This window comes from Polistes dominula, unplaced genomic scaffold, assembly GCF_049000335.1.
Source record: "Polistes dominula isolate Pdom_NZ unplaced genomic scaffold, Pdom_raw_medaka contig_25, whole genome shotgun sequence".
Classification (NCBI taxonomy): Eukaryota; Metazoa; Arthropoda; class Insecta; order Hymenoptera; family Vespidae; genus Polistes; species Polistes dominula.
Window position 1 is genome coordinate 3045353 of NW_028301094.1, and position 26878 is coordinate 3072230.

Sequence of the window (26878 nt, forward strand, 5' to 3'; positions counted from 1 at the left end):
GCTTGTTTCTCAGCCTTGTACGATCGACCTTGGCTCCCTTGATCGTCTGGAAAGTAGGCGCGGCCCTGGATAGAATAGAAGAAGAAAAAGAGAAAGAAGAAGGTAGAAATAGAGATAGATAGAGAGAGATATATATATAGGTTGATAAGGGTCGTGCGCGCGCGCACCCTTGCTCGGGGGTGGGTTCGACAAAGTGGTCCGGCGCGCCACCACCTTGACGCATGTACGGCCAGGCCACAGAACGAAGAGCCGGTCAGACGCTCGTCAGCCGCGTCTAGATACGTCCTTCCTATACGAAACATCCTAAATATTTTTTCACGTTTAGCGTGTGAACAAAATTAACGAGTTACTTTTTTCCCTCTATTTTTCTCTCTCCCTTTCTCTTTCTCTCTTTCTCTCTATCTCTATCTCTTTGTGTCTATCTCTATCTCACTTTGACGAATTAAACGAGAACGTTTAAATTTGTTCTCTTCCTTTCTTTCTCTTTCTCTCTCTTTATCCCATTCTTTTTTCCCTTTACGTTAATCCTTTTGATCGAGTAAACTCTCGAGTTATCCTATCGAATATTAAGTTTTAAAATACGTCAATCATTCGACGCGAAAATCTTTTCTTCTCCTTTTTTCACAATCAAATTGTTCAATATAAGTAAATATAATAGATAGAAAGAGAAGAGAATAGATTGTTGTTTGTCCAGTTCGCGATTCGCGTATTATAAAGAAAAGAGATAGGAAATTGAGAAGAAGAAGAATATTAATTAGAAGAAGAAGTGGAGAAGGAGGACAGAGGATAAGAGAAGAGGACGCAACGACCACCTGTAGTTGTCATTTCTGCTCACGAGAGTCAGTCAACTGCCTTTGATATTATTACTTTCTCCGTATCCGTCCTCATTCAGAAGAAATTGTTCTCGTACGAGGGATTTTGAGGTACATCATTGTCATCGTCGTCTTGGAAAAAATCTATCATTGTCGTGGGAATTAGAAGCGTACGACGTTTCGTTCAGCAGTTATCGTTTGAAGAGCCTTTCCAGGATTACCACCAAAATGAAGACTTCATCGTTCTCTCTTCGTGTTATGCGCAGGGTGAGTGAATTTTTTTTCTGGCCTCACATTTTTTTCTTTTTGTTTTTCTCTCTCTCTACGTTTATCGTTTTTGTTGTTGTTGTTGTTATCGTTGTATCCATATGTTTGTTTTCTCCTATATTTTTTTTTTTTCATATTATTTGTTAATTCGATCTTTCTCTCTCTCTCAAAAGATTATGAAAATCTTGATGATGATTCTCCAATACAAAAATAAATGTTCTCGAGTGTTCTCGAATTTTGATCAACATTTTTTTTCTTTAGAATGTTTAAAAATTTTTATAATTCTTCAGTAACCGAATCGAATGTTAGGTCAGCTCGTAATATTTGAATATATCAGGATTAATAGGTAGGTTAGATACATATACACGTAATTCACCCTTCCGCTTGTAAGATTTACGATCGAATCGTGATTACATTTATGGACTACCTATCCTCTTTCACGTACAATAGAAGGCATCCGATTCAAAAGGTATCATAACATTTTCAGGTGAAACCTACCGACAGCGTCTAGCACGTTGATAATGTTCTGTAAATATTTGACTATGTATGTTTAATCGCGGTCAAGATTTTTCATTCAACTCAATTTATTTTTTATAATAATAATATATATATATATATATAAATCGTTATTATATATTTACACTTTGTTTTTGTCTAGCTTACGTATTAGATCATTATGAATTTTATTTATTCCCTATTATGAAAATATTTTTACACCTACGTTGAAAGAGGTTCGATTAGATTGTAGGATAAACCGCTAACGAGAGAAAGAAAGAAGGATAGAGAATATAGAGATTCTATTATCGACTCTATTTTCTTTATACGTTCGACCTTTTTCTATTTCTAGCTTGGAATATAAAGTATACGATTGTTGCGTTCGTTTCCTATAGTATACAACAATGAAACACATATTTGAATGTTCCAATGTGATTACGACGATTCAATTTAGATAAAAAAAAAAAAAAAAATAAAAAGTCATATAGTTGATTAGTTTTTAAATTAGAAATCTAATATCACCATTACTTTGTAAAAAAAAAAAATATCGTCAAAATTCTAATTGATTTATTATAGTTGGTTTTAATAAAATAATAATAATAATTATTATTATTATTATAAGATAAGGTAATTTTTCACTCTATTAAATTTTCCGATAACTAAGGATTTCTTTATTCCCGATGGATAAAGAAGATTGCTAAGGAAAAATAAAAGAGAGGGTGAGTTTTCATCATTCATGTTAAAGAGAAGCCTCTCGTGGGAATGAAATTTGAAAATAGTATACGTAGTAAAGAGGTTCCTATCTGTTCAAGGATCGAATTAAAAGCAAACCATTATCAAAAATCAAGAAAAAAACAACCATTGTCTTAAAATTATATGTAAAACGTAAATCATTTTGAATTACGTTTCGAGTTTGAATACTATATCACATTTGTACACATTTTGATCGTATAGATGATAACGTTTTATTTGTCACTAAATGTTGATTTTCATCTTGTTTTTTAGTTACACATTTCAACCAAGTGTTTAAATATAACAATCATTTATACATTTTGAGTAAATTTAAACTAAAAATTTTGACTTAGCAACACAAACCTTGAAGTATTTTTATTGCGTTATTTCATTTCTCTATAACAATTTGTGATGCAATTAAGGGTGGTAATGAAGTAGAATTTTTGTAGAAATATGGAGGGAGAGAGATAATCATAAGCTCGCATCAGATCCTGCTATCATGTGACTCGTTTTACGTAAAATTGTCAGACAATCGGTTCTAATTTGTATCATTCAAAGTGGTAAGTAATGATACAATTTATTTTTGTTTTAAATATATATATCAAATTTAATATTTTTTTTCCCGTATAGGTCAACGCATGATCTCGTTAACTAGGTCGAATATATGTCGTCAAAAAATTGTTCGATAGCTCGAATGACCTTTCTTTGAAACTTGTTACATGGTTTTATCTTTAGAATTATCAGGTTTTTCTTTTGTACACGAGTATGTTAAGTTGTGTTACATCTTATTGCGTAAGTATAATCTTCTTCCCGCCAAATTTTTTCTCAAATATATTCATTTAATATTAAAAAGAAGAAAAAAAAGGATGATTTAACTAGTGCAATTATTTCCTTATTCGATCATAGAAATTATTTAATTTCATCGAAAATGTCTCGTTAAATACATTTATGTTCGTACGATTATAAATTCAATTAAAATTTCATTTAGAATTATCATTCGTTTTGTAAGTATTCAAGATTGGACACGTAATACAGATTTTCGATTACAGATTCGTCTCGTATAGATATCATTGGAAAAATAGTAGAAATCCATTGAAAGAAGATTTAATTAGAAAAGGTGAAAAGTTTTAATTTGAAACAAGTTCCTATTAAAAGCCGCTACGCCGCTCTCTTTTGCTACTTTAAGCTTTCTCAAGGATGGTCGTATCTTTCAAAGTCAACACGGTAGCAAGCAGTACCCTACTATACTTAGGTCACAGCTTGGCCGCCATTAACTTCCCTCGATTACGTTCTGTAAGGTGACGGAATAAGTTTATAAAGGTGTCGCAAATGGTAATCCGAACGGGCTCTTGTAAATTGAGTGTTCTGCTTTTTTTCCTCCTCTTTCTAATTTTTTTTTTTTTTTTTCCAAAGAAAGTATTGAGATTAAACTGGAAAATGAAATTAGTTTTTGAAAAAATGTAATGAAACTTGGCTAATCTGGTTGTTATCAACCATGAGATTTACATTTTAACTGTTAATTTATATTTGAGTTATATTTATTTAATAGTTGTTTACTCTATATTTTATAATAACAGATACATATAGATAAGAGTATACTTTTGTAAATAATACAGATTAATTAATTTACAAGATAAATGCCTAAGGATTATTCCGTAAGATTAAAGTTGAAAATATTCGAAACTTTCGAAGGTCGTTCTTTATATATTTGATATCGTTCTTTTTCCAGTATCGTTCATCATCGTGTCCACAATGCAAATGCGTACTTGTTCGTTGTATAAATAAGTATCGTCGTTATTCTCGAGAAATCTTTCATCTTGTATTTTCGTAAGCTTTGAAGCATACGCCCCATTAGATGTCTTTTATTCTTCGTAAGACAAGCAGAGCGCATTTTCAGTATGAAACTTGCTACGCGAATATGTAAATTTGTATTGCATAGTTACTCGATTTAGAATAGTATCATTTCGTGGGATATGATTTTTTTTTTTTTTTTTTGATTATTCAATAGTTGAAAGGTCAAGATATTTATTTTATTTTTTGTGTGTGTGAATAGACAAATTAAAGGAAAGAGGGGGGTGAAAAAAGGTAGATAGAGAGAAGGTGAGTTAATCCTTAACAAAAATGACGAAGGTTATTTGCGTAATATGCATATTCAAAAGGATTTTATCAAGTATGATAATTTGCCACCTTCACTGTACCGCGTTTCCTTTATACATGAAACTAATAAAGTTTCTCTTTCCCGTATGCAACAAAGCTTATTCTATCTCACGTTCAATGTTCCGCTGCACTTTCATTGTGTTGGATCAAGTTTCTGTGTGGGGATGAACAATATTGAACGTCTAGCCAGTGACGACAGGATTGCAATTAAGTATCGAATATTAATTGATCGAGCAAGTGATAGTTGAAACCCAATACAACCTACTACCATTTATTTTGATTCGTACTCGTTTAAATGCACGTATTTTTTTTTCTTTTGTTCTTGTTTCTTTTATTTTTCTTTCTTTGTTTTCTAGCATATAGAAAAATGTTCGTTAAAATGTTGACAAGTTTTCGAGAGAGAACTGAAAGAGTGTGAACAATTTTTTTTATCGTTGACGAATAATATTCCTGAAATTAAATGTAGAGGTAGATGAAACTATTTTTTTTTTTTTTTAATATCGATCAGTTACAGTTTCTAACGTTTCCATTTAAACGCAAATAAAATTTGACTTATTGTTAGTCGGAATATATGAATTCCGTTAACCTGGCAACATGCAACTTCAAACCTCTTTTCCGTACGAACGGTTATATTCGCAATATACTATGCAGTATCTTACATAGATGTTGTATCGGAAAGTATTTTTGAAATATTGCAAAAATACGTGATGTGATTTTATTAAACGTATTATCACTTTATTCAAAATAAAATATTTTTTTGGGGGGGGGGAGGGGGGAGGAAATTTGTTTAGTCCAAGTTAATTTTATGATAAAACATTGAAGAAACTGAAAGAGAATAATTTCAATCTTGACAGAACTTTTTCGTAGTTTCATTAAATTGATTTAACTTTAACTAATAAAAAAAAAATGTTATAATATGATATATTTAATAAAAACAAGTATAAAAGAAAAAAGAAGATACATATATATATATATACGATAAAACTTTTTGTTTAACTTTCCGTATTACTTCATTTAAAAAGATAAAAAATAAAATGAAACAGAAAAAAAGTAAATTTGTCGAAGAGTAAAGTATTTGTCTAGTTAATTATATATATAGTTAGTTCTCGCGTTTTATTGGACTTGATATCGAGGATTGAGTTTTAGATTGGTTTAATAAAATCGATTCGTGTAGAACTGAAATCCGATTTTTTGTTGTCAATACAAACGAATTTAACACGAGGATCGAATTATATCTTGATCGGAAAATTGTATTTGCTTGGAACATATGTAAGAGGAAAAACACAAATTCCAACATTTTTCAATTTGAAAAATTAGCGTGCTGTAAACTTGTGATACGTGAGTACCACATATACGAGTTTATACAGGGTGATCGAAAAGACATTTTATAATAAACTGTAAAAACTATATATATTATTTTTACACAAGTATTTAGAGTGATTGTTTATAATTTTTTAAACAACACTGTAATTAAAGATTCATATCAAATGAAATGAAAAACAACAAATATTGTCATTTCATTTATAAAACAATATTGATTTTATCTTTTGTTTTTATTTACTACAGAGACACCCTGTATAACGAATTTGGAACAAGCTAGATTTAAAATACGTTTTATTAGTTAGATATATATATATATATATATCTTATGTTAGAATCGTAAAAGCTCTCCTTCATTCCCTAATTAGCTGACGTTGTGTGTTCAAAATCAAGTAGAAGAAGCGATGTATATATAATCAATAGTTGAAGGAGAGTCTCCCAACGGATTAAAAGTCTTATAATAAATAGAATTAAATTGTTCTATTTCGTTTCTAGCTATATATATTAGTCGTTCGAGATTGTAATCGAGACGAACAAGATGACTCCCTCTTGAATAATAATATTCGAGGATCCGCATACGTGACTTTACTCTGTTTTCAGGCTTATACCAAGGTTCGATGTAATTACTGGCTTAGCCATTATTAAATACAAGTTCGCGCATAATTTCATTATGGTTGACGCGATTACGTCTACTACGATTTGACGTCATTGGTTTCAAATTTAACGATTAATTATCTCCCATTAATTGATAAAATTGACAATTCAATTATGAACTATAATAATAATCATCATTTAATATTATTATTATTATTCTTATTCATAATTATTTAAATTTTTATAAATAGTATTATTAATAATGAAATCATATATATGTTATAATTAAATTATTCATAATAATATTTTTTTGTAAAGTTTTATTATTAATATTGTTAATTATAATACTTTTTATTTTCGTTATTTATTATTATCATTATTATTATTATTATTATTATTTTATTGGAAAGGTATTGAATTTGAAATATTTCTCAAAAGGTCGAACGTTTCATATTTCCTCACGGTATCAATTGATTTTTCAACTTCTCTACTTTTATATCTATCTCTATTTTTCTCGATTTCTATTTCTCTTTTTTTCTTCCTTCGTCGAAATAAGAAACGATCCGTGCACGAAATTGAGTTTATCGTGAAGTTCTTTGATATTCTTCAATCGAAAGCGACTTTCCTCACAAATTCTTGTTCCTTCGAGATGTAACGTCAAAGGCTTGTGCACATCAAAATCTATATATATATATATATATATACTTATTTACTTTCTCTCTCTTTTTCTAGCTCTTTTTCTTTGCAAGCAAATTGCATATCAAAAGTTTTCGAAGTTCCCTTTATTATATCGGTACGATTATATGAATCGATTTTGTAACGAAGTTAACAACGATAGCTAGAATCTTAGATCTAAAAATGTAATAATTACGAATATTTCTTGTATTAGAAATTGTATTTAGAAATACTTTCAAATTTTACATCCATTAGACACAGTAATTTTTAGAATTTTTATTCCTAAATAATTTACTATTAAACATAACTTTGGTTATTTGTTGTTGTTGTTATTGTTTTTAAATGAAATCTTAAATATTATTTACGTTCATACGTGTTGCTGATCATACATCATACTATCAAACATAACTTTAGTTATTTTTTTTGTTATTGTTTTTAAATTAAACCTCAAATATATATTATTTACGTTTATATGTGTTGATAATTAATTTATGTTAAATCTATATTTAAATTTATATTTTTTCTTTCCATCACACACACATATTTTTCTTGCTATTGTTTTACAATTATTCACAAATAAGGTAGACAGTATATGAAAAGATTTGATAATAAAATTATTGAAAATAAGTTGAAAGAAAGTTAAAGTAGATTTTAATATTACGCTGTGTATATAAATTTGAGTTATAAGAAAAATTCTCGTTGTACAAAAATGTTTTTTCATTAAAACATAACACACTTTTTTTTATTGTTTAATTTTTTTCTCAAGATAATTTTCAATTAATTCATACAAAAAAAAAGTATATATGTAATATGTATTAGATACAAATGTTAATAAGATTTTTCTTTTTTTTTTTCTCGAACTTTATATCCGACAACATACCTATAGCATTAGAAAATAAAAAAAAAATAAATAAAAAAGCAATTACGAAACGGAATTAAAATGGCGTGGCGTTAAAGACAACAAATATAACGTATAACGTTCAATTAATGCAAATGTAATTGCCAAATGTGGCAAATTTCTGTATTTTACTATTATAACGTGTTCTATATAAGGAAACAACAGTAGTCGCAATATATTTACTATAAAAAAGTAATAGCATTAATTAATAATATACTGTTTAATTATTTCCGTAAATTGTTTATTCATTGTTACGTTCATATTGTGCTTATCATCCATATCCATTCAATTTCATATTCGAAAAAAAATGTTATTGAAAATTTTGTTTTATCTTCAACAAACCTAAACGTTTGGTCGTTAGACATATTTAAAATACTCGTCAAAATCGATATTGATTCTGAGTTTCTTTTTTTTTTCTTTTCTTTTCTTTTCTTTTCTTTTTTTTAACAGGAAAGAAATTTGCATGTTTCGTTCGAGGTTGGAAACACCAATAGCCAGTAGTATTGCAGTAAAGGTGGTTCGCCTGTTCTATCGCAATAGCCCTGGCTGACAAGGTCTGTTGTGTTGTGCCACTCCCATCTCTGACTAGAGCTTCCATTTCCTAGTTTCTAGTTTCTAGTAAGGGTTGCTTACAAGCAACCCAAGCCAAGTCATTCGTGGTTGTTGTGTAGTAGTTTTGTCTTTCTCCATTTCTTTTTCACATAAATATATATATACATATAAGTACACATACACCAGCACGCAATATTTTCCTTGCCTTTGGCAATACTTGAAGCACCTTATTCGCTAGGATACACGTAAAGCTTAGAAAACCATGCATTCTCGTCTCGAGATTCAACTTTTCGAAGCTTGCATTTTCTATTTTCCTTATCCGTTTTGTTTTTTCTCTCTCTGTATTTTTTTCTTTTTTTTTATTATTTTTCTAGCATGATATATCTCTATAAACATTTTTACGAAAAGAAAAACATTACTTCGAGTATTCTCTTTCTGTAGTCTTAGTTCTTATTTACGCGTGAATTATTAATTGTTTCTTTTTAAGATGACTTCTTTTTAAACGAGCTAAGGAAAAAACAGAGGATATTAAATTCTTTTTTTGGTTTGTGTATTTTTATAAGTACAAGAATTTGCTTAAGGTTATAACGTGTTGTTTGTTCTTTTAACGTTAAAGATAGATAGAAAGAGTATATGTTATATTTATTTAGAAAGTGGTGACAATTTAGAATAAAACTTGATATTGTTAAGAATAGAACAAAATGATTTATTATAATAGAAAAATGAGAAAAGATATTCGTGATTTATGTAAATTGATTATTTTAACATATTGGCGGCAGGCATATTTTTTCCTTTTTAAATACGAAGTACTGGCAAAAATAATAAATTAAATTATATAATAATATAATAAAATATAATTATTTAAATATTATATTAAAATAATTAAATATAAATTTAATAATTATAAAAATTTATATAAATATTATATATAAATATAAATTTTATTATATATATAATATAATATAATGTAATAAAATATTTATATTGTACTATTATTATATTATAATTTACATATAATATATATATATAAATTTATTCTTATTAAATTTTTAAAATTTTAAATGACGATAATCACGTCAGCTGTAACCAGGAATAGAACTTGAAAAGACGTGAATTTACGTCAGCGGTCGCGAATGTGTTAAGATAAGATTGCTCAAATTGTATGACATAAGAAAATAAGCATGCAAAATGTGTAATTTAATTGTAAATTTATTTATTTTTATAAATAAGAATTATATTATTTTTTTTTTGTTATAACTTCTTTTAACATTGATTTAATTAATCTTAATAAAATTACTAAGATGCAATTTAGACAATAGTACAATTTGAGTAACCATACCCTACATATATATATATGTGCATAAAAGTATTTAAAAAATATTCGAATCTGCAGAATGGCCACTCCAGAAAAAAGAGAATATAAAAGAGGATAGTGAAAAATCGATGCTTCTATAAAATAATAAAAACTACGGGAACAAATATGGTTCGTTGAGTATCGATAAGGAATAACAATTTTAAAAATAAGCAGCACAGAGAGAGAGAGAGAGAGACCGTTTTCAACATTTTCCTTATTTTCAATTTTTCTTTCTTTTTAACAAAGAAATTGAATTCGAGAAAAACACGTTCGATTGGAAAAAATTCGTATTGTTAAGGGAGGAATAGCATGGTAGAAGATTTTAATGATACAGTGAAAAAGATCGAAACAGGTTTATCGTGAAATCTTTACAAAAAAATGAAAAATAAAACAAACTAAGTGAAATGAAAGAAACGAACGAAGTATTTCGAGTTAATTTGATCTAAGATAGATTATCAACTAGCTCATCGAATTACCTGTGTTTTTCTTTTTAATGTAATTTCCTATAATTACATGAAATTTCCAATGGGGATATACCATGAATTAATTGTAAAACATGCAAGATTAGTCTTACCGCGAAACAACCACGAAATATAATTGAAATAAACACCTGCATTATCCTTTCGTAAAACGCAAATGAGAATTGTAGGATTAACATTGAGATAAATTTAGATTCGATTCTCTGAACGATTTTGCTTTAAGAAAAATTTGTTTCTATTTAATCCTTTGAGAGCTGAATACTTTTACCTAAAATGTTTAGTAAGAACAGAATAATTTATTATTATCCGGATTTTAATAACAAATTATATTTAATAATGAAAGTTTTTGTCGTTGAATATAATTTAATTAATTAATATAAATATTAAATTACTTTACATAAATATTAACAAACACGTATAGGTAGGTATGCTTCGAACGATAAAGTTAGTAATTTTTACCAAACGCATATACGCGTCCGTAGCACTCAAAGGGTTAAATGAAATCGTAGATTATTGTTTCTATTTTTTATTTTTTTTTATTTCTTTTTCATTTCTTTCATGCAATATCCGTCGATACGCATAAGTTTTACTCCGATCTTCGGATATCAATATTGTTTGAATAAGAAAAAGAAAAATAAGAAGAAGAAGAAGAAGAAGAAAAAGAGGAGATAAGTTTCTTCGAATATATGTAGGTGTATTATTCGATTCGATAAGCATAGAGACGGTTACTACGTAATCGAAGTAAATTCGATGGTAACATTTGGTACATTAACACATTGACTACAAATCGAAACTGTTAAACTAAACCTTCACAGCTGTTATTGACAAAAAGTTTTTCCAAAAGTTCTACAAAGTTTTTGATAGATGATAGAATAATAATATCTATGTAAAAGCAAGCAACCTTTTTCTTGCTTCTGGGAATAATTTTCGATATTTCAACGGTACGTACTAGGTTTCATCTTTCTTAAAGTTTAGTAGTACGAAGGGGACTTTTAAATCTCTCTTAATATCCCAGTCTTTTATTATTTGCATAAGTTGTGCAAATTTACTGAGAAACTCCCTAGGATTTTCACTAGAAAACTAGAAAGAGATAAAATAGAGAGAAAATATCGTAGAACGATTTTGAATCTTTCGATATGTTTTCACGAAAAATGTCGATTTATTTTCTTCGTATCGATTACTTCGATGAAAACCACAACAGCACGAAAGTTGTGTTAGATCGTGCACGATATTTTACAAGCAACGAAAATGGGGATGGTGGTAGAATAGTAGATTACCATAAAAAGGTGGAGTAAACAAAAAAAAAAATAAACAAGAAGAATTTTGTTGAAAATGCATCTCTGAGAAAAAATACTACGATCTTAGAAATATTTTCTATCTCTTTTTATCAAATTAAATATCTACCTAGCATTTGTTTGATCTCGGTTATTAAAGAAATTTCTTAGAAGAGTTCTATTGAAAATAAGAAATATAGGAAAAAGTATAGGAAAAGATAAAATGTAAAAATAAAAAAGGAAAAAAAAACAAATAATAATATAGTACGAGTCTGTTTTAAGATTTTATTTTCGTTTTTCATAGATGGTTGAACATGTAGTTGCACTTAGGGGATCTTAAATATCAAACTATAACTTCCAGCATTATGATATAAAATATCTTTAATGATACGATTGTAGGATTTGCTAGTAAATAATGTGTTCCTTTGTTACGGGAATTTACAATGTTTGCATTAGAAAAATTATTTTCTCATATTTGAACAGAAGAAAAACAAAGTTGTAAAGTATGATTATAATGTAACGTTGTGATTTTAAATAAAGTAATATTTATTTTGTAGAATTTTGTTTTGTAAAAAATAATGTAAATTAATGCATAATTGAGTAAACAAAAGTTAAATTAAAATAGTTTAATTCTTTTCGTGCAACGATCAATTTATTTTTAAAACTTTGACGTATACGATTTAAAAAAAAATGTTCTAAAAAAAAAAGTAATAAAATATAAATTAAAATGATATTAAAAATATTTTCTTGTTTTTATTGTAGAAGAAGTTACAAATTTGTTTTTATAAGAAGTAATAATAATATTAATGGTTATAGTTATTATATATTTATGAAATTGTATTTTTTACCAAAAAAAAAAATACCATAAATGTTTCGTTTACGATGCCATCGATAAAAATTCGACTATTATAGACGTCATTTGGGTAATACTGATTATATCGATGATGAGATGATAGAGAAGTTGAATTTTTTTCATGCAACGATCGATTTATTTTTCACAGTATGAAGTATACGATTTTTAAAAAAATGTAATAAAATAAAACATAATAAAATATAAAATAAAAAGATATTTAAAGTAATTTCTTGTTATTATTGTAGAAGTTAAAAATTCTTTTTATAAGAAGTAATAATAATAATAATAATAATAATAATAATAATAATGATTATAGTTATTATATAGATTTATCAAATTGTATTTTTTAACTACAAAAAAAAACTATAAATGTCTCGCTTACAATGGCATCGATAAAAATTGGACTGTTATAGACGTCATTTGGGTGATAATGATTATATCGATGATGAGATGATAGATGTAATGGCCCATGGAATATGGTCAATCACGTGGAAATGGGTTTCGCACGTATGTACGTTCGTCAAATTATTGCGATCGTTCACGCGTATATATTCGGAATAGCCCCCTCAACGTCATATTTTAATAAACGAATCTCGCGCGGTTTAATACATCCACCAATCACAGCATGACCTTTCATTGCGCAGACCGAGTTACCACGGTAATGATAGTGTACGATTCTACGAACAACAATGATTTCTCGTTACTTTTCACGTAGTAGGATCGTTTGAAAACGTCTAACGAACAAATCGATTACGAACTCGTGTCCCCGTCGAGTTTTTTTTCTTGTCGTTTCGAAGACTTATAATTCTCTTAATCGAAATCGAATTTCGACAAAAAAAAAATGAGAGAAATCGACTGTCGCGATTACATTGTTTTCGATCTAATTGATTATTGTTTAAAAAATTAATTTAGAATTATTTCAATTATTTGGTGAGAATAAAAAGTGTCGGTGTCAAATTTGTTTGAATTTTCTTACGAACGATAGAACGAACAGGTAATAATTCATTTTTTTTTTAAATAAAAAATAATTAACGTCAAATGCGATCAAATTTTTTTGTCTTATCTCTCGAGTAAAAATCTTTCGAAAAGATTTTTTTTAAATTGAACGAGAAGATGCCAGGTCGTGTCTTGAGCTATGAATTCTTTTTCTTTTTTGCGGCAATAGGGAGAGTAATTTTATTTACGGTTAACCTTATCCATGATAAGAGAAGAGAAGAAGAAGAAAGAGGAGGTGGAGGAGGAGGAGGAGGAGGAGGAGGAGAAGGAGAAATCGAAGTAAAAGCATGGCTGAGAGTTGAGGTACGATCGTGACGTCGTTCTTAACGTCCATCGACGTTTAATATTAATTATTAATATAAAATATCGTGCGGGACTTGTGGGGGTTTCGTTCAGGGTCGATCGATAGGACAAAACTTTTCAGGATTTTAACGTAACACGATTCTATGAGAACTTTAACCATAAAATTATTTAAAAAAAAAAAAAAAAAAGTGAAATGTTTTACCGTAAAAACTTATATATATTCCATAAACGTAAATACACATACACATATGTATTTATATGCAATAAGTCACTCCTGTTATTAATTTTAAACAATTGATGATAATTTATATTTTCTTGTTATGCAATATTTCGAAAATTTTTTTATTTGTTTTTTTTGTTAAATTCATATATTAACACATTCGCAGCCGGCATATTTTTTCCGTTTCTAATACTAAGTACAAGCCGAAATAATGAAATTCTGAAACTGGTTGCTGCAAACTTGTATAATTAAAGTAAGAATAAAAGATGATAAAATTTGTTTTGAAATGTCAATGTTGCAATTATGTGTTATTTAGAATAAAAAGATTCTTATAATTTGTATACTTGCTTTATAGGTAAACAATAGATCACTTGTTAATGTTGTGCTGAATTTATTTAGCATTGTATTACAGGTAATTTGGAAAAGTCGAGTAAAAAGAAAAATTTGTAATTTCTGGTTAGTGTGATAATTAGAAAAAACAGTGATTTTTGCATATATTCTGTATATATAAATATATAAATATAAGTTGAAATTATTTAAATTTATATTTAAATAATAAAAATATAATAATATATTATAAAACATAATTATTTGAATATTATATATTTAAATATTATATTTATTATTATATATATTGAAATATAATATAATAATATATAATATATATTACTTAAAAATATTATATTTAAATAATTAAATATAAATTTAATATATAAAATTTATATAAATATGTAAGCATAAATTTTATATATATATATATAAAATACTAATAAAGTAATAATAAAATAGTAATAAAAAATAAGAATAAAAAATAATAATAGTTATAAAATAATAGAAATTTTTTAATTTATATATTTATGTATATTTTTATATTTAATTTTTAAAATGTAAAATGACGTGAATCACGTCAACGGCAACCAGGAATAGAACTTGAAAAGACGTGAATTTACGTCAATTGTCGCGAATGTGTTAACCTTGTTAAATTATTTAACGTTGTCTTATTACATATTTTAATATATTTTTTTTTGTACGATTATTTGATAATTTACCTAGTTATTTCATTAATTTATGAATTTCACGTTTTAACGGTAACATATATAGTAAACTTTATAACTTTTCTCTTCATCATTTAAGTTTTTTGGTATTCGAATTCGTTTTCGATTCGACCATGATAGCATTTTATTTTTATTTCTATTTTTATTTTGCTCACACGTACGACTTTAGAAAGCAATAAAGAACGATTCCTTTCCGAACGTAACTTTAAGACTCATTCATGTATATATATATATCGTCGGAAGGAATTGAAGTTACGGAAAAGGTAGAAAGAATGAGAAAGGAAAGAACAAGGGATAAGAACAACTGATTGCTTTACTTTTTTTCTCCTACCTTACTTTTTTCCTATTTCTTTTTCTTTTTTTTTTTAATATTCTTCTCACTTTTTTCTTTATCATAAGAAAATAAAAACGTCACGAAAAATTGAGAGTAGATATGTATACGTGTAAAATTCTCAAAAAATATGCTAAAAAAAAAAAAAAAATAAAACATAAATCATAAACGTAAATCATTTTCAAAAGTTCGTAAAATTTGATATCTTTTTAACGAGTTGATCGAATTTCGACAACTACTTTTTTTTTCTTTTTTCTTTTTTTTTAATAGCAAAAATTTCAAATTAAGTATCAAGAATCGTTCTATTTCTTTTTATTTTCTTGCTTAGGATTCGAGAAAGATAAAACTTACCGTAGAGAATTTTAATGTCACAGATAGAAACTAGAAAAAAAAAAGTAACTCGTTTCGAGAGTTTAATTAACCGGAAGTAAAGTAGTTTTTTTTTCGTAGAACGTTGTTAAGATATTAACTTTACGAGAACTTGATAGACAAAATGATGAATTATAATTTAACTTTTTGGGGCATGGTGGTATTAAAAGTGTCCCAATTTTTTGATACACCGTAATGCACGGTGGGACATTTTTAGTCCCACCCTGAAATATTGCAATAGTTGCATTCTCATAAATTTATATTTCGTCTTATTTATGCAAAGCAATTGGTAGTAACATTTTCAACAAATGTAACAAATGTAATTAAATTATTACTCTTTTTTTTTAATGTTTTTACATTAAAAATATATCAATTATGTTTCATTTAAAACGTAATAAAATTTCTATGCAACATAGGGTTATTGTATTATCTCAAATTCTGTGCCGCAGAGAGTTAACTTAGAGTGTTTACGATTACGAATTAAATTAATTCAGTTTTTATATACTTTTTTTTTATAGAATTTTTTTAATCTGTAGATTCTTATGATCGATTTATCGTAATTATTCTTCAATCGATGAAAAAAATATTAATAAACAAAGAATTATTTGGATATTCGTTAAATAGTTCAATCGATTCCTAATCGTGTGATTATGTCGATGGTAGAGACCCAACATGTATTAGTGAGTTATCAAAAGCATTCCTCTGTACCATGGAATCCGTTCGACTATTCGAACTTCGTGGAATTATAGTCCAATCGTATTAAATGTCATTTTAAGCCGAGAAAATACGATCTCGTGGATGGATCACGGGATGATTAATTAAGTGAAGAAAGACTGAAAATAAAAGTAGTGTGTGAGAGAAAGAGAGAAAAAAAAGAGATAGTATAGATGGGTGAGGATTCTCGAATAGAAGCAAACCACTCTCCGTAAATTAATTTGCACCTTGAGTTACACGATCCCTTGCATTTCATTATAGTTAACTTACAAAAGCTCTTTTCTTCTCTCGTGTTCGAAATAAAGTCAAACTGAAATGTAGAGAAATTAGAATTTCATTCAACGTAGATACCATAACAAATTCGCTAACATTTGTTTCGATTTATAAATAGAACAAAAAATCTCTGACAAGAATATCGTATGAAGTAAAAATTCCTTTATATCGATCTATCGAATAAATATGAGATATGAGAAATACGAAACGAGATCGTTCGATAGGTCGAGTGAAAAACTAGTGGAAGTTGTAAGAAACCTTCGTTAAGGATTTAATGTCACCCTTAGGATAAGAAATGATGATCTTGGATAAATTTACAAACGTGTAAGATGTTATCTCGACAAATGCAGGTATTTTATTATGTATACGATTCGTGCGTAGGTGTATCACAAAGTATAGGTATCCTAGAATTTAATGGGTAGAAAAGAAAACTAATATAAGAGCAACAAGTTACGTTTGATTTATCGTTTTACATATATAGGTGCCTGTTCGTACTCTCTCGTATAATAACTTCAAGTGGATTAAATGGGAATTACATTGCGTGGGAAGATTATGGAGGATAGAAAGAAATAGACAAAGTCAAATTGATTAAATTCAATTCATCCGTTAGCAAAGTCTGCGTGTGTGTGTGCATGTATGTTTTATCCTTGACCAAAGAAACTTTTTTTTATTCGAACGATTTGTAAGAAGTTCTAAAAGGAAAATTATTATTTTATTTTGTTCTTTTTGCATTTGTAGTTTTGTTCTTTTTATTTTTACCTATACGAGGAAACAATAAAGAACATTAAACGTTCGAGAATTTCTTGGCAATTTTTCTTTTCTTTTCTTTTTTTTTCTTTTTTTTTTTTTGAATAATCTCGCAAATGCTTTATTCGTAAAACGAATGAATCGACTTGTCGTTAATAAAGTGTGACATAGTATTTTTTCTTCTTTTTATTTTTTTTTTTTTGGCGTGGGTTGGATCAATTTAAACGGTTGATGGTTCATGGGGCGACAATCGGCTCGTTGTCATATTCTCTTTGTCGCGATGAATCGTCGGGTTTTCTGTTCATGTTCCTCGTGCCAAAAATGGCGCCGAGAGGACGCCGATTTGTAACAGTGTTAATGGCTAATGGAGCAGTAAACGATAACCTTAGCACGATGCTTATGAAGTTTCCTTCATTCTCCACGATTGCAGAATCTACTTAATTTTTCGTCAAAAAATTACATTTAGTTTTCTTCTCTTTATTTCCTTTTTTTTTTGAATTTTTTCGTTTATTCCAAATATTTTTTTTATATTTTTGTATTTAAGGTAAGAAATATATTTCTAAATTATCGTGTTAACAATTTTTGTATTATATTTTTATTTTTATTTAAATTATAATATTATTAACTAAATATATTAATAAAAATATATTATTTGAATTATTATTATTAATATATGCAATAATATAAATATATTATAAAATATTGTGGGTGTGTGTATATTAAAATATATAATAATATAAATATATTATGAAACATTATATATTAAAATATATACTAATATAAATATATTTAAAAATATTATATATTAAAATATATAATAATATAGATATATTATAAAATATTAATTTTTTAATTTGATTTAAAATAGGAAAAAACAATACTATTTTTAAAGATAGTATCATTTTACTTACCTTTGATTATTTAAACATTTTACCATAGATTGCATTCTAATTATTCCAAAAATACAATTATTTATATTTTATATTATTATATTTAATGTCAGAAATATATTTCTAAACTATCCTGTCAAAAATTTCCCTATTTTTATTTTTAAATTGTAATATTATCAGATATATATTTATTTAAATATATTATAAAATAATAATTATAATTTAATTTAAAATAAGAAAAAACAATGCGATTTTTAATTTGTCTCATTTTACTTATCTTCAATAATTTTAAAATTTTACCATATATTGCAGATACCAATTTAAATACTAATCAATCCAAGAATAGAATTGTTTATATAATTTAAATGAAAGAACAATTATTTATTATTTTAAGAATATATCTTTACATGCAATCAGCAGTCATTTAAAAAATTGATCATAAATTACAAACCATTGGTCTAATACACCCTAGAAATAGAATTGTTTATACGTATAATTATGTTATATCATCAGTTCTATTCGCAGAAAATAAGAGAAAACCGTGGGACTACGTTTTTAATGAGAAAACAAAACGAATGAGAAAAACTGAAATGACACGTTAGCAAAGCGTTCGTTTTTTTTTTTTTTTTATTTTTTACTCAGAAAATGACCTTCTCTCTTTTCCCATCGTGTTAATTAATTTCATTAGTGAGAAGAAAAAATTATTGTGGCTTGGCTTATGATTATGCGATACCGTTATGCGCATGCATGCAAATGCAGATATGAGATACATTGATATAAAGTGCAATGAAAATAATGAAATATTTTCCACTAAAATGTGTTCTATATTTATATACTTCTTTTAGTTATCTTCAAATGCACAAAATTCTTCTTGAAAAATATAATCTCGAAACCTAGAGTCGTATAAAAGAATGCATTTTTTATTCTCCAACGTAGATAAAAGTATTTCTTTTTCCTGATGGCATTTTTCTTGGAGACAGGAAAGTTGGCTTTCTTTGAAATTGCAGTTTTCATCGTTGAAATACCTTAAAGCCTCTCCCAACAACATTTTTTCTTCTTTTTTTTTCTTAGAACTGTTCGAGCTCTGAGTATTTTATTGCTATGGGAGTAAATGTAAGTTTTGTATTTTAAGTTCATCCAAGAGCTTTTAGGCATAAAAGCTTTTTTGCCAAGGGAAATGTTGGAAACGTTTAAAAACGAATTCGAATTCGAGCTTGTCTTTGGAATAAAAGCAATCAAAAAGAAATTAAAAGAAAGAGAGACTGAAAATTGGAGAATTAATTCGTCTTCTATGTCAGCAATTGCTTGTCGAGTTTTATGGTAGAAAAGTCGTGAAGAAAAAAGTCGGCGAATGAATTTTTCCAGGACATTCGGTATGTGTAGGTGGTTATGGGATATCTTTGAAAGCGATGCTTTATTAGACCACGTTGAAGTCTTTCCTATCGCAAGCCTATACATCACACACCTTAGCGGCAAATAATCCTGTCTTTTCATATATATATATATATATATATATATATATATATCATATATATTCCAGTTGAAGTTCGATGAATTATTCATGTACCACCACGTATTCTACAACGGTGATGATTCTCTCGGGCGAAGTTTTTTTTTTCTTTTATTTTTTTTCCTACCCAAGTACCATTTCTTTTTAGTTTTTTTTTTTTTTTTTTTTATTCCAGTTCTTATCATCGCAAAATAACTTCCGTGACCGTTTGAAAAATCGTGAAATAGGATAGACGATTTAAATACAAATTTTCTTTTCGTAACCTTTTAACTTTTTATTTCTTCTCGTTTTAAAGCTCGTATTCATATCGTATCGTATCGAATAATAAATTTAAACTAGTGAAATATAACAAGCCATAACAATTTTGTCAGATCATAAATAAGCTTCATAAAGAATATTATATCATTCGATGTAGAATAATTCGCGTTTCTATTTTTATTTTTATTTCTTTGAAGTGCTGTATGTAACACGCTTTTTACGAAAGTATTATAAGAAAAGAAGAAAAAGAAAGAAAAAAAAAACAATAGATCGGATGTCATAGGAAAGGTCGTTTTTACACGAGCCTAAAGCTGCACGGCCTAAAGCTGCATAGCAGTGTTACTGAAGCAACTCCGACGGCCCACCTGTTGCTAGGCCTACGTCACTCGATCAAGAGAGATCTCGAGGCTTTCAAGCTTTTCAAACTACAGCTACTTAAATATTCGACCCTTCTCCAGTGAATAATAGTCACACCATTTTATCTCGTGAAAACATTGAATTATCTCATTTTACTACGTAAGTATTATTGGTTATCAAGTAACTAAAACTCATTTGGAATTAACTTGAAAGACTTGTGTTTTTAAATCTTGTTGAATCTCGAACAGGTGTGTCTGTTAGTGACAGTTTCCAATACTTTTTTTTTTTAATCATTTTTTTCATTTCTTTAGTTCTTTCTTTCCTAGTAATTATCTCAAGATGCTTTCTTCATCGTATTTTTATTTTCTAGGGTGGTTCAATTATATTGTTTTTTTCCTTTTTTAGAATATTATATCCAATAGTATTTTAGTTAGACGGTTACGATCGATAGCACATTTTCCTCTTTATAACTGCGAATGATTTCTCGAACAAGATATACATTTTTTCTCTTTTTGAATGCTTTGAGCTTTAAATACTTTTTTTTGTCCGAAACTCTTCATATAGACTAGTTGATTGAAATCAGTGCGGACGAGTTATTTTTTCGTTAGTGTGAATTCTGTTGACTGTATATACCAAACGTTACTAAACACTTATAGTAAGTTATAGTTATTTTTTTTTACACAATAAAAATTAAATAGCAAATAAACAATATTATTGCATAATGGTTATTTATTTGAAATAGTTGAATTTATCATTAAAAAATAATATATAGAAAATTATATTAGATAAATGTAATAAATAATAAGATATGATTTAAAGTTACATTATAATATATATATTATATTGTTATGTTGTTGATATATATATATATATATATTTCTTCTGTGCGTGTCTTTGTCATTGAACTCCTCCTAAACGGCTGGACCGATTTTAATGAAATTTTGTGTGTGTCTTCAGATGAGCTCGAGAATGGTTTAGATTAACAATTCAGTCCAATTTAAGTTGTTTACATAATTAATTTTTTATTTATAAATTGTTATGCGAAAAGTTTATAGGTTGAAGTTAGTCGATATTTGAGTTATAGAGAATATTCGAGTCGATAATCGAAATTATTCGATTCCAGTTTGTAAATCGTAAAGTTTATAGGTTAAAGTTAGTCGATATTCGAGTTATAAAGAATATTCGAGTCGATAATCGTAGTTATTCGATTGCAGTTTGTAAATCGTGTGCTAATTAAAATATTACATTAAGATCTAATTAGTGTTTGAAGAGTTTTGAAGTATGCATAAAAAAATATACATTTTGCAAATTTAGTGCGTAATTAAAGTGAGTATTTTATATAATTTTCTATTAAATTTACACGTGCGTAAAAAATTAAATTCTTTATATGTCACGAACTCCTCCTAGACGGCTGGATCGATTTTAAAAGTTTAAAGGTTGAAGTTAGTCGATATTTTTTTTAAATTATACTTTTCGATATATTCAATATATTTCTCTTATTGTTTTCTTCGTGTTATTATTGTGTTATAAAAAATCGTGTGCTAATTGAAATATTAAATTAGGATTTAATTAGTGTTTGAAGAAGTTACTCAATTGACACTGTTGTCAAGATTTAGAAAATCTGTGCTTTTCTCACGGCCACTTATATTTAGCGTGTTCCAGGGTTGGAAAACAATCGAATTTGTTTGTGTATACTCCTGAAGGAACAACCAAATATATTGTACCTCCAACGACATTACGATAAATTAAATTTTTGTTTCAACTTTTTTAACTTTTATTAAAATAAGTTTAAGTGAATAATAATTAGACTTCATTGAACAGTTTAAAATTATATTAAATGAACGTATCAATCTGATTCTAAAGAAGTTTTCACGTCAAAAAAGCCACAGCAACGCGTGGTCGGGGCACTCCTCTAGTGTAATATATATTATTACATATAATTATATAATATTATATTTTATATATAACTAGGGGTACCCCGCCACCCGTTGCTGTGACTCACAATCAGTCTGATACACACGTCTTTAAGTCAACGAATTATCTTATATCGCCATCTGTTAGAATCTTATCGAACAAACAGAGATAATCATGACTCTTTGTTAATAAACAAATAATTCGCAATAAAATAATATTGCGATTATAAATTAAGATATAAACTATCCTATCTTTCAAGTTGGATGAAACTGCACACAGTGTGTAAAATTTTATTAAAATCGGTTCAGTAGTTTAGGAGTCCATTGCGGACAAACAATGTGACACGTAATTTATATATATTAAGATATAATATAATTATATAATATTATATTAATATATATAAATGCGTATAGATGAAATTGAAATTGTTTAATTATTCTATCAAAAAGAAATAAATATGTGACCCATTCAGATAAACAAAAACCGTGTGTTGTTAATTACAAAGAGACCATAAAAAGATGCAATTTTTTTTTAATAGTATTGAATAAATTAAAGAAGGTGGTTCATAGAGAAATTATTCGTACCTGTAAAAAGAAGAAAGTATAAAAAAGACGTGACATTATTTATTTATACTTTGTCGTGAACAAATTACGTTTTTTTATTTAATAATAAAAAAATAATTTGTTAATTATTTCAGTCTTGTCCTACGACGTGATCTTTTTCTGATTTTGCTTCTTTTTTTTTTTTCGATAAATAGTTTATGAAAACAATATGAGGCTATTGCGATAAGGATAGTTTCGAATTGGAAAACGATATTTGTCCGTAAGTTCGAAAAGCAATTGCACTATCCAATTTAAATGATAATTTACTACAAGGATCGATAAATCGATTTTAGCTACCGTAGGAAAAGTTACAATCATGTCAATGAAAGCCAAATTCTCAATTTCCCTTTGAAGATTCATTGCAAAGCTTATCATTTCATGTAGAAACTTCTCATTATCCTTTTATACACGAATATAATATAACGTAGAAGAAGTTTGAAAATTTATCGGAATAATAGACGTAACGAGATTGAACGTGTCTAAAGATAATAATAGATAATAAGAGAACGGAAGAAGATGAAATGTGTTGTGTAAGGTTAACGTGTTAGAATATTATAGGAGGTCAACGATGACCTGCATTACTAAATTTATTCGTAAAGCCACGGGAGTCACCGGTGACTCCCGAATAAGATAAATTCGTTGCAGATAATGATACATTTTAACTTATCTTTTCTAAATAATATTTCGATATAGTATTTAATATATAATAATAAATTTTTAGTGGTGCTACACTACCATTTGTAGTTGTAGACATGTTATGCAAGTAATGTTAAATTAGTGTGGGCATTAAGCGTAATATCGTTATCGTAATAGTAATCGAAATTAGATTAGAAGAATATTAGTATTATTTTGTTTTTTTTGTAATAAATTTTTTTACTAAATTTATATAAGCCGTTTATTTAGAAAAGAGCCTAACTCCATTTGTCAATTATTATTTTCCGGTTGTTTGTGGTTAATTATTGTAATTATAATTACAATATTAATTTAATTATTATAATATTATCACAAAGTACCGGAAATGATTATAATATTATTGTAAATTTATATAATGAAACAAGAAGATTTTGTATGAAGAAAATTATTTAAAAAAATGCAATTTTTAAAAAGGTTACAAAATTCTAACGGAGAATCAATAAACTGGTTAAAAATATGTTGGATGCGTTTTGTCAGAAATGAATCGTTTAAGATTTTCTATAAGACATCGATGAATGAGAATAAAAATTTGAAAGTTTTGAATTTATTATCACGTCGGGATAGATCAGGAAAGTTGGACAATATTGTATTGACAACACTGTATAAAAAATATTAGACAAATTACAACAGCAAAATTTAAGGACATAATGGATCTACTATGATATATACCACTGCAATATTATAATTTCTTTAATCCCTTTCACACACACACACACACACACACACACACACACACACACACACAACAAAATGAAGATGAGCAATAAATTGTTTTTATCTTTTAAAGTTAAAATCAGGACGTTAATATCTTTAATTCTATTTATTATAATTAATAATCCCGTTGTATACATCCGCAACATTCGGAAAGTTATATAAACAACATTTAATAAAATTACTTTGATAAATGACAACGTGTCAGTCTGAAGGTGAATTTTAAGGAAGATAGTACTCCTATCATATACTCGGTGTTTTTAAACAACAATAGACACTTCCATTGATTACTTAACAATTATTTTAATATTCTACTACGCTCTACATACATTACAGCACAATTTAATCTTCGAAATCATCACCTGTGCAGGTGCGATAAAATAATTACATTAGAATGCAAAAAAATAAAAAAATAGAATGTTATAATCTTAAATTTGATTAATTAGATGAATTATTTTCGTTATGCACATGCGCAATATTCAGAAAGTCATATAAGCAACATTTAATAAAATTATTTTGATAAATGACAACGTGTCAGTCTGAAGGTGAATTTTAAGGAAGATAGTACTCCTATCATATACTCGGTGTTTTTAAACAACAATAGACACTTCCATTGATTACTTAACAATTATTTTGATATTCTAATACGCTCTACATACATTACAGCACAATTTAATCTTCGAAATCATCACCTGTGCAGGTGCGATAAAATAATTACATTAGAATGCAAAAAAATTGCTACAATTAGAACATTACAATCCTAATTTTTATTTATTACATATAAATCCCAGTGAACACACCGATGTAACCGAGACGTCACATTTACAGAACCAATAACTTTAGGTTACGTAAAACCATAAATAACATACAGGTCACATGTGACTCACAATTTCACACTCACTTACGTAACAATGTGACATATCATAATTCGAATTTAAAAAATTAAAATTTTTCTTTTTCTTTTTTCTTTATAAAATTTTTTTTTTTTGAAGGGGCGTGATTTGAACTCGGGAACATACGATTACTGAATGGACATTACTGAATGGTGCGTTGCCTCACTGAGCCATGCGAACTTGTATTTATTTATATTATATTACTAATACATTTATCATTAATAAATATTAATAATTATAATTAATAAATATTATTAAATAATAAAATATAACATAAATTAATAATATAAATTATAATTAACACGTTTCGTGTCACGTGTACCACCGGTGGTACACTAACCATTTGACATATTTATTTAATGCAATGAAAATATATACTTAGAAGGAATTTAATTCTGTAAAAAAATATTCCTATTAAAATATTGATGCATTATGCAAAATGCAGTATAAGACAATGCAGTCACAATGCATTATATAATTTCGAAGTTACATTATTAACATAAATTTGACATAAAATTCCAAAGCAAATATAATATAACTATTTTATATATGTGTTCTGTAACAATATGAACAGAACTGAAACATTACATTGTGATGTAAATGTTACGATAAAACAAAGTCACATCGGTTATGTTGTTTATAAGTTAACTTTGGTATGTAATAGTGACGTCATATCTATAATGTAAAGCTAACGTAACTATGTTATATAAATATAACATCACACTAAGGTTACTAATGTGATGTCACTTGGTAAGTAACATGTATGCCATTTTAATGTCATATTTACGTTACAAATTTGATGTCCCATTTACATAACAATTTGTATCACAAGAATGTAAAATTTACATTACATTTGTTATGTTACATATTCTCTAGGTGTGATATAACTGTTACGTTGGTGTGTTCACTGGAAATATTCCCGTTACACACACATGCATAATGTATCGTAACGATAAACTTCCCATGATTTTATTCGATAACAATATCCTATCTTAGAATTTTTAAACATGGTTCTACAGGTAAAATTGAAGATAAGGTTTAGGTAGAACAAAATCAATATGACGTAAGAAAACATAGTTTGTAGAAGAAAATTGCTAAGGAAAGTTAACACAGAATGATGGGAAACAAGATGATGTTTTAAATCGTTGTATGATAGTGTTGGTGTATGTAAGGAATATAAAAAGATTGCTCATGAAAGAGAGAAAGAGAGAAAGAGAGAAAGGGAGAGAGAGAGAGTAACAAAGTACTTTAGCATGTAATAACAGCTCAATGGAGAATAAGTTTGAAGATAAAAAAATAAGAAATAAAGTAAAATTAGTTGAATGTAAAAGAAAAATGAGTAATAAGGTAGAAAATATGGAATACAATGTTCATGCTTAACTTGTTACATAACAATAATCGAATCAATTTGTTATAAAGGTATTTGTATTATTATTTTAGAAATATAAAAAGATTTCACACGTTTAAGATCAATAGAAAAGGGAGAGTTTTGTTTTTTCATAGAATAATATTACATAACAATATAATAATATATTATTGTTATTAATATTATAGTATATATAATATTATACATTAATATT

At 27.3% G+C, this 26878-nt stretch overlaps 1 protein-coding gene across 4 annotated transcripts in view; it reads left to right on the forward strand.

Annotated features, from left to right (window-relative positions):
• Positions 1–227: 227 nt before the first annotated feature.
• LOC107063776 (neo-calmodulin) overlaps positions 228–26878 on the forward strand; it is a 139257-nt gene continuing 112606 nt past the window's right edge. For 3 of the 4 annotated variants that reach the window (XM_089176530.1, XM_015315864.2, XM_015315863.2), the window contains exon 1: positions 228–1079. In XM_089176530.1, the coding sequence (XP_089032656.1) occupies positions 1041–1079 (39 nt within the window). In that variant the 5' untranslated portion in view covers positions 228–1040. The remainder of the gene's footprint in view (positions 1080–26878) is intronic. The other variant, XM_015315865.2, reaches the window with a different exon arrangement.